We start from the raw sequence: 10,404 nt of genomic DNA, 5'->3' as shown, positions 1-10,404 counted from the left end.
TATATTATATATAAATTAAAATTATTTTTACAATAAAATTATTGCATCGAACCATATTAAAAAAATATATATATATATAGAAATAAGTCAGAACTAGTTAATTAATAATTATGATAATTAAAATTAATATGATTTTTCATTAAATTTATTGCTTTGCATTTTAAGTATTTTTCTAAAAAATAATAATTTATTTTTCATTTTTTATTATTATTTGTACATATATTACATATATTTATATTATATATTTTTTTTTATTATTATAGTATATATTAGTTATTTTTTTTTATATTTTATTTTAATTTACATTATATTAGTTATTTTTTCTAAAATATATACTTATCGTTCATTAATTGTCGACTTCATAAATTATATATAGTCTATATTAAAAATATTATTATTTGTTATTGCTATTTATGTAAATTTGTAAATTTTATATATTATTCGTGATAAAAAGTAATGTATTGAAAAGATTAAAATGTGCTATCTGATATATTGGAAAATATCAGTTTAAGTAAAAAAAAAATATTTGTATTCTTTAAAATGTTTTATAATAAATGTGATAAAATGCAATATTTAAATATTTATAAAATAATTAAATGTATGTGAAACTAATTTTCGAGTTTTTAGATACTGTTAACTCATTGTATCTATACGTCATTCATGCAATTGCATAAAAACTAATGTTGATCAGTAGTAAATAGTTCAAAACGACGTGCGTAGCATACAGATTTCTCTTGTTGGTTTAACTAGTCCGTTGAACCAACTAAGCTAACCAACTAAATTTCCTTTTAAGATAGCCTAAGATTTGGTTTATGTTACAATTCAATCATTCAATCATATACATCAAAATAATTTAACTTAATAATTTCAAGTTTTTTTTTTATTTTTTTCGTTTTTATTTTCTTTTTTAAAGAATATCTATATTTTTAAAATTTGAAAAAAAATAATTTAAAAAAAAAATTTCAAATTATTTGTAATATTTTTCTCTAATTATTTTAATATAAGATTATTTATATATATAATATTATATATATTATTTATATATATTAATTTATATATATTAATAAATAATATATTAATAAAAGATACTTGATATCTTCATTTTAATATTTATAATTTAAATATTTAATTTTAATTTTAAATTATAATTTGTAATTTTTTTTCAAATAGAATATTTATATTTTAAAATTAAAATTCTTTAAGTATCATTTATTTTAAAATGAATTATGAAATAAAAATGAATTTTAGCAATTTTAGACTTTAAAATAATATTTGCTTGTTATTGTGCATAATTACGTAAAGATAATTATGTAATGTATATTTCTCTTCTTCAATAAGAAATGAATTTGCTAAGAACTTCATTCAGCCTCTGTTATTTTCTTCTATGATTTAAATAATTCAAGTTAACAAATAATGCTGTTCATTTAACAAATTTTGATTTATTGCATGAAAAATAATATTAATTGAAATTATATTAGTTATATTTATATTATTATTTATTATGTTTTTTAAGCATATCTATATTGTTTAAATTGCTTCAAATATTTAATTATTAATATTTAATATATATAATTTTAAACAAAATAAATTTTTGCCTAAAAATCATTGCATCGATTAATACTTTATCAATTGATTGTAAGTAAAAATAGATAGAATAAAAGAATTAAAATTATTCGATCATTGATCAATCTTTTCTATGATTTATTCTATTCTATTCTAAAAAATGTTGTTTCGTAACAAAATCTATATTTTTTTTCTTTGAAAATTTCAAAAAATTGATTTGATCATATATCTAATTATACGATATAATTCTGTCTTTCTAATATAAATTCTAATATAAAAAAAATCTATTTTCCTATTTCAAAATATATAAAATAATGTTTTAAATTAAATACTATTTAATTCAATATATATAATAAATTCTTTTAGTCCAATTTGTTATAATTATCGCATAATTTTCGTTTTGTATCATAAATAATTTCATAAATATATTTGTTTTTTGATTGTTCAATTGATCGTAGATTAGCGATGCATATTTTTAATTTAACATTTCAGAGAAAGAATTCGTATGATGTCAGATGGCGCAATTCCAAATGATCAATTGAATAAATCTTGAGATAAAAATTATTTTTAAAAAATCACTCATTAAAAGAAACAGAAATCATAATAAATAGATATGCATGGCGTTATCTTATTGAAATCATTTTTCTTCTTGAAAAAAATGAACGTCAAAAACTTTAGCTTTAATGTAAGAAATAATACTGCAAGTATCAATAATATATTATCAATATATCAATATCATAATTAATTTAATTTATTTTAACAAGTTTTGCATAAAAAATTTTCTGCTTGACTTTTTTTAAATTTTTGAATTTTAAGAAATACACTAGTGAGATTCTAATTGAAAGTACAAATATAATATTTTTATTTTTTACAGAGCTATTACACGATATATAAAAGTTCTTTGGATTATCCGTGGCCATGAGAGAAATAACAGAACAATCGCCGATGTATTTCGGCAACATGTTAGAAAGCATCCTAATAAAGTTTGTATTATTTCCGAAGATCAAGAATGGACATTCCAACAAGTAAGATTATATAATATTTAATTTTATAAAAATATAATCTTAAAGAAAAATTTAAATTTCATATTTAATTTTTGATTTTTAAAATAAGTATTTCTAGTATTTCTTATCATAATCTATTTTTTCTGCAATTATACTTTTTTAATTTTTGCAATTAGTGAATGATAAATAAATTTTATCTCAGTAGTAAATATGATTAAAAATATTAATATGGGAATATTATGTACAATATATAAAAAATTGTATATAATATATTTAATGTATAGTATAACGTATATTTATTGTTCATATTGTATTATATTGTTCTTTCTTATTAATATTTAAACTAAGAGATGAATAATATAAGATTAAATGAAATAATTTCCTATTTATATAATAATAAATAATAATAATAATAATAATAATAAAATAGTTTAACCTACGGATCATTGAACTCTGACTGAAAACCGTTATTTGTAATTATTTAATTCTAATTAAAAATCGTATTGATATTTATATTTCGATAGAATTATTATAATTTTTTTTCGTATAAAATAATTATTCATAATTATTTCATAATTAAAATTTTTTAATTTTCCCAAATAATTTTTTAACTTTAAACATAGAAGAATAATTGTTAGCTTTTTTAAATAATAATAATATAGAATGTTTTAACATGATGATATTTGAGAATAATTTATTTATTGCATAAATATTTTGCTTTCATGTTTAATGCATTTTTATTAAAGAACTGTGTTGTGTAATAAATTTATTTGAATTTTTATACTATAAAACTATTAAAAAACATTAATAATTTTGTTACCGTTATATATATATATTTTTACCGTTAGATATATACTTTTCTTTCGTTCATAAAAATGAACAGTTATAATTTCTTCGATAGTTTTCGAGAATTCTTTCGTATCTTAAAACACAAAATAAATTTTCCATATAAATTTTATTATTTCAATATTTTATTACCTAATTATCATTTATTAACAAATACTTTTTTACTAACAAATAAAATAATTATAATACTTATTTATATTAAACTTTGCTATTTATATAATTAAAATAGTTGTATAATAATAAATATTAAATATCGTAACAATCAATTAAATTTTTATATCTTTATAAAAAAAATTATTTTAGTATAATGGATACAAAAAAAAAGTATATATATAAATATATCATATTTTATATGTATATCATTTAATTTAAAAAAATTTAATAAAACATTTCCAGATAGAGGATTATAGTAACAAAATCGCTACTGTTTTCTCAACGTATGGATATCACAAAGGGGATGTAGTCGGTATGCTTTTAGAAAATCGACCAGAATTCGTTGCCATTTGGCTTGGACTAAGTAAGTTAGGGGTAATAATACCATTGCTTAACACCAATCTTCGTAAAGCCTCTCTCTTGCATAGTATTAAAGTGTCCAAGTGTCAAGCTCTTATTTATGGAGTGGATTTCATCGATGGTAAGCATTAAAAAATTTAATTATTAAAAAATTAAAATTATATTTTTATTTGTTTATAATTAATTTTTAAAATTAGATTAATTTTATTCAATGAATATTTACTTCGTATTAGATATATAGATATTAAAATAAATCATAAATTTCCTAAAAAAGTTTTTTTTTAGAAATGCTTTTAATAAATAATCTTTAATTATTTTAATTTATTTATTTTAGCATGTATAACATATAACTTGTATAAGTACAAAGTTGATATTAAAATGAGATACAAATATTTGTTTTTTACCACGTTTTTACGATTTTATTTTAATTTATATTTTATTTTTAAATGTATAAAATTATTTTATAAATAGTACCAATTATAATGATTGATTCAATAATAATAGGAAACAAAAGTAACTACTCCAGAATGAAACAAAATTAGGTGTTTGGTTGCGTGTCATAGTCGATTCGACTCGAGGTCTATTTTATAAATGATTGCATAATGCTGATGGCTATCACATTTATTGCTTTATTGTCGTTAAATTTCAACTTAAAAAAAAAACATAAAAGTTAAATTATCGGAATTAAGTTAAGAGTTAAATTATTATTTATTAAATTTCAATATTAACAATTTAAAGTTATGATTATTTTTTTCTATTACATATTGTTACATTATCTTATTCTAAAAATACAATACAAGAATTATTCCTAAAATAAAAATAATGATTAATTATAAATGAAATAAATTTTTCAAAAAACTTTATAATTCTTTTTTACTATGATTGAAATTATTAATATACTATATTAATTTTATTATCCTTGATTATCGATAATGATAATAAATAATGATAATAATTGATAAATAATCATAAAATTAATACTTTATTTGTAATTTATTTATTCTTTTGTTTTTGCATTCATTATTTTTTTCTTATTATTTACATGATAATATTTATATGTACATATTTATTACAGGATACATCTGATATTACTTTGGTTTATAATTTCATAATTTTTTTTTATAATTTTTTATTAAAATTGCATAATTTCAAAAAGAAATTTTATAACAAACAATATTATATCTTATTCAAAAAATATCTTATTCAAAAAATTTTAAATATTTTTTTGAATAAAATTAGAAAAATATATATATTTATAATAAATATTATATATATTTGTAATATAATAAATAAATTCTTTGAATTAAAGGAAAATATTGAATATTGTATATGTATAAAAAGAAATAAATCGTTTATTATCAAATATTTCGTAACTAACATTCATTAAAAACATATTCATTAAAAAAAAAAATTTTTTTAATATTTTATATAGAAAGATATAAATTAAAATAATATATAATTTTTATTAGAATAATATACGAATATTCATAATTCGTTTTTATTTGTGAAAAAGAAATATGTAAATCATGTTTAGAATATCTTTGAATTATATAAAAAATTTTTAGATGAAAATTATTAAGTTATTTTAAATTTATTTTAGCTGTGTCAGACATTATGAACTCTCTGGATCCAAAATTTCCACTGTATAGAATCGGTAATTTACCAGATAAAAAGACATCAAATTTAAATGATAATGATTTGACTGTCCTTATGGCTAATGTTTCTTCAACTCCACCGCTTCTTCAAGAAAAAGGCTCTTATAATGATCAATTAGTGTATATTTTCACTAGTGGTACAACTGGCCTTCCAAAAGCAGCTGTTATAACAAATTCTAGGTAAAAAAACATTGAAATTATTTAATATTATTAAATACTTAAAATTTACTTATATTTAGTTTTAAAATTATTTAGTGATAATAATCAGTGTTAATTTTTTAATGATTTTAGATTATTCTATTCATTTTTTAATTAATTTTTTACTTATATATAAAATATTTTAAAATATTTGAAAAATAATATTTATAATGGAAATCATTTTTTTAATTCACTTTAGGTTTATGTTTATGGCAGTCGGTATATTTATGTTAGCAAAGTTTAAAACTTCAGATAGGATTTATACACCATTACCCTTATATCATACTGCTGGTGGTGTAATGTCTATTGGTGCAGCTCTTCTTCATGGAGCTACAGTTGTAATTAGAAGAAAATTTTCAGCAAGTGCTTATTTCATTGATTGCATCAAATATAAGTGTACAGTAAGTTTTCTCTATGTTTCAATTATTATTAAAAGATAATACATATTTCACTGTGATATTTATTCAAGAATTAATTCTTGAAAAAATATGAATGTGAAAAGAAATAGATTTAAATAATTTTTAGATTGGTCAATATATTGGAGAAATGTGTAGATATATTTTAGCTGTACCTCCAAAACCGGAAGACAAACAACACAATATCAGGATAATGTTTGGAAATGGTTTGAGACCACAAATATGGCCCGAATTCGTAGAACGATTCAATATTCCACAAATTGCTGAATTCTATGGAGCAACAGAGGGCAATGCTAACATTGGTAAGAATTAATATTTATCAGTTTTTAATAAAAATATATTAAAATTTAAAAATTTATTTTTTATCGATTTAATCATAATAAATTTTTATTATCTTTAATAATAAATAATTTATTTTTTATCGATTTAATCATAATAAATTTTTATTATTTTTAATAATAAATAATTTATTTTGTATTCATTTTATAATAATGTTAATATTTCTTATTTTGTTTTAAGTAAATGTTGATAATACAGTTGGAGCCATTGGTTTTGTATCTCGAATAGTTCCATCAGTTTATCCTATTTCCATTATAAAAGTTGATGCTGATGGAGAACCTATAAGAAATGCAAAAGGTTTATGTCAAATATGTGGACCGAGTAAGTTGATTTAAATGTCTTAATTTAAATGTCGTAAATTAAAATGTCTTACATTTTAAAAATTCTTTTTCTTTTTTATTTTACAATTTCTATCATCACATTTAGATGAACCAGGTGTTTTTGTTGGAAAAATTATACCAAACAATCCATTTAGAGCATATTTGGGATATGTGGATCAGAAAGCATCTGAAAAAAAAATAGTTCGCGATGTATTTACTAAAGGCGATTCGGCATTTATATCTGGTATAAATATACTCTAATTCATACTCTAATCTCAAATTTCAGAATATAAAATTTTTTGCAATTTTCCATCAAAGTAAAAAATATATAAATCTATATTTATAAGTAACTATAAATTTTTATAGTTATATATTATTTATTTTGTATGCAGGTGACATTTTAATAGCAGATGAATTCGGTAATTTATTTTTTAAAGATAGAACTGGGGATACATTTAGATGGAAAGGAGAAAATGTATCTACATCTGAAATTGAAGCTATTATTAGTAATCTTGTTAATTATAGAGATTGTATTGTATATGGAGTTGAGGTAAATAAAATATTAAAGATAATATTATATAATAATTTTTATGTAAAAATTATTAATAGAAGATATTTCTTATAAATCTTATTTATATATTATATACAAAGTATAATTAATCTTTGCATTATGATGTATTATTTTATGATAAATATTATATAATATTTCTATTTAATTTTGTAGATTCCAGGTCTTGAAGGTAAAGCTGGAATGGCAGCAATATATGATGAAAAAGCTACATTAGATGTTCATCAATTATCAATTGATTTAAAAGAACATTTAGCAAGTTACGCAGTACCTAGGTTTATTAGGATTTTATCAAAGATTGATCTCACAGGTACACAATTTAATTTTTTATTATAATTTGAATTTATATAAATAACTATAATAAAACTTGAATTCATTTAATTAATCATAGTAAAAAAAATCTTATTAATAATTCTAAATTAATTTTTTGTTATATATCAATATAAATAATCTTCATTTTAATTTTTTTAAAATTATATTTTCATTATCATAATAATGAAAAAATACATTTAATATTTTTTTTACTTCAATTTTTATAAAAATAATATATTTTATTATTGTTTTGTTATTCAAACACTTCAAAATTAAATTATTTTAATTTAAAAAAGGTTTAATCATTATTTCAGGTACATTTAAATTAAAAAAAAAAGATCTTGTAGCTGAAGGATATAATCCAAATATAATAGGAGATAAAGTTTACTATTTAAATGAAAAGTCTGGATACCAATTGTTAACTGCTGAAATTTATGAGCAGATTCAACAAGGAAATATTCGTCTTTAATATGTTTTGAAGTAAAAAAAATTCATGGGAACAATTTTTGCTGTAATTCTTTACATGCACATCAATAAAATGAAGAAGCTTTTTATCTTCATTAAATCAAAAATTGCTTTATATTGAGGTATAGTTTAATAGTAATCAAATTATAATTTGACTTCATTATTTTTTAAATATAATTTTTATAAAAGATTATATTTTGTATAATTCAATATGATTAATATTTACGATTTTATAAAAAAATCACATAAAAATTAAAATGAAATGAATTTTATTTATTTGTCTAAGTTGATTGTGCTTATTTTTATTATATATAATAATATATAATATAATATATATATGTATATAATATATAATATATATATATTATATATAATACATAATATATAATAATTTTTTATTTTAAAGTTCAAAAATTTTTTTTAAATATATCTTGTTCAATTTATGCAAAATGAAATTATAAAAATATTTTAAAACAAAAAGAATTTTTTTATTTGAATTATAGGAAATTTGCATATATAACTTGAAAAATTATAAATTCTTATATGAAGTACTAAATTAATGTTATTATAATAAAAATATTGTAATAAAAAACATAAACGAATTTTGTAACAAACTGAATATAATTTTCAGTTTGAAATTTAGGCATTATTAAAAAAATTGTTACAAATGTTATATATCGCATGAATTCATAGTAATTGTGAACATATGTCACAAATTATACATCATAAATTTAGAAACAAATTTTTTCTGATTTTTTTAAATTTTATAAATTTTTCTTTATTTAGATCTTTTCCAATAAATAAATAGTTTAAAAATGTTTATCCTTAATAAAAAATACTACTTTCTAAATAAAATTCTTATTTTCCTATTTTTAAGTTTCATATTTTTTATTTTTCGTATAATAATTATAATAATCTCATTTCTAATAATTATAATACAAATGTAATTGAAAAAATACAAATAAAAATGCAAATTTAGCATTTCATAAATAAAAAATAATGAATTAAAATTAATATACATTTTTGCAAAAATTTATTTGTTACTATATAAAAATACTTGTTTTTCTCAATTAATTTCTTTAAATGTTAAATATAATATATAATTAATAGTATAATATATAATTGATAATATAATATCAAATATAATTGATATTATATTCGTTTACAATTACTATGCATTTATAATTTATAAAAATAACATTTGTAAAGATATATTATATTGTTGGATCTAGTTTATTGTACATTGTTATTGTTATATCATGTAGGTATATGTAAGTATATTATTGTTAATAATGTTATTACATTAAAAGGTACGTATTTATTATTAAAAGATTTTCATAATTAAAAATTAATAAAAAATATATTTATATGATTGATATAAATATTTTAATACAACAAACATTTTCTATAAGAATTAACAGTGACCGTCCGATTATATTTTCTGACTAAAATCAAAAAAATAAATATTTTTATTTATGAATTTATTTAAATATTTTTTATGTTCGTTGTAATTTATGAAATGTTTAAATCGAATTATAAGTTATGATTTTATTATATATTTAAAAATATTTATACTATTATAAATATAATTCCATAAATGATTAATCATAAATATTTTATTTGTAATTCATAAATATTTATATTATTCTCTTTTATTGCATTAACTATTTTTAATTATATTGCAATCTTTGAATTTGTTGTATATAAGTTCAATAAAGTATCATTTTTTTATTATACAATATCATTAATATTAAGAATGAAAATAAAATATTAAAATTAATGTAATTTAATTATTAAGAAAAATCCAATATTGTGTTGTATAATTTTAAAATATAATGAAAATGATCTTTTTATCTTTGTAATTTTTAAATTCTCTTAATTTCTTCTCTTCTTTATCCCATCATTATTATTCTATTTATCCAAGATTTATATTAAAATTATATATAAACTTATAAACCTAATTTCTTTTTTTTTTATTTCTGTTTTGATTTTGCTAATTTTTTCACTGATTATTTCTTTATTATATTTTTTTTCTCTTTTTATTTCATTCTATTTTTATTATTGTTTATGATAGAATAATTCAAATATTATTTTCTATTTTATTGTAAGTTTTTGATAAAAATCATTTTTATTTTATTAAAATTTTATGCTCATATAGATAGATATAGTAGGATGTTATAACGTATTAAATAATTATATATTTTT

At 17.7% G+C, this 10,404-nt stretch overlaps 1 protein-coding gene and 1 long non-coding RNA gene across 3 annotated transcripts in view; both read left to right on the top strand.

The window, feature by feature from the left end:
- Positions 1 to 2,138, top strand: part of LOC116186238 — a 2,526-nt gene extending 388 nt beyond the window's left edge. Inside the window, exon 2 of the long non-coding RNA XR_004151195.1 lies at positions 2,056 to 2,138. This is a non-coding gene — a long non-coding RNA (uncharacterized LOC116186238). The remainder of the gene's footprint in view (positions 1 to 2,055) is intronic.
- LOC102680091 (long-chain fatty acid transport protein 4) overlaps positions 1 to 8,392 on the top strand; it is an 18,819-nt gene extending 10,427 nt beyond the window's left edge. For both annotated transcript variants that reach the window (XM_006620576.2, XM_006620577.2), the window contains exons 4-13: positions 2,438 to 2,588; positions 3,810 to 4,047; positions 5,527 to 5,761; positions 5,979 to 6,180; positions 6,305 to 6,497; positions 6,715 to 6,855; positions 6,961 to 7,098; positions 7,247 to 7,404; positions 7,579 to 7,732; positions 8,049 to 8,392. In XM_006620576.2, coding sequence (XP_006620639.1) covers positions 2,438 to 2,588; positions 3,810 to 4,047; positions 5,527 to 5,761; positions 5,979 to 6,180; positions 6,305 to 6,497; positions 6,715 to 6,855; positions 6,961 to 7,098; positions 7,247 to 7,404; positions 7,579 to 7,732; positions 8,049 to 8,203 — 1,765 coding nt within the window. In that variant the 3' untranslated portion in view covers positions 8,204 to 8,392. The remainder of the gene's footprint in view (positions 1 to 2,437; positions 2,589 to 3,809; positions 4,048 to 5,526; positions 5,762 to 5,978; positions 6,181 to 6,304; positions 6,498 to 6,714; positions 6,856 to 6,960; positions 7,099 to 7,246; positions 7,405 to 7,578; positions 7,733 to 8,048) is intronic.
- The last annotated feature ends 2,012 nt before the right edge of the window (positions 8,393 to 10,404 follow it).

This window comes from Apis dorsata, unplaced genomic scaffold (genome assembly GCF_000469605.1).
Source record: "Apis dorsata unplaced genomic scaffold, Apis dorsata 1.3 scaffold_517, whole genome shotgun sequence".
NCBI classification, from domain to species: Eukaryota; Metazoa; Arthropoda; class Insecta; order Hymenoptera; family Apidae; genus Apis; species Apis dorsata.
The sequence above is the reverse complement of the archived record's forward strand: the minus strand, read 5'-3'. Positions and strand labels throughout refer to the sequence as shown.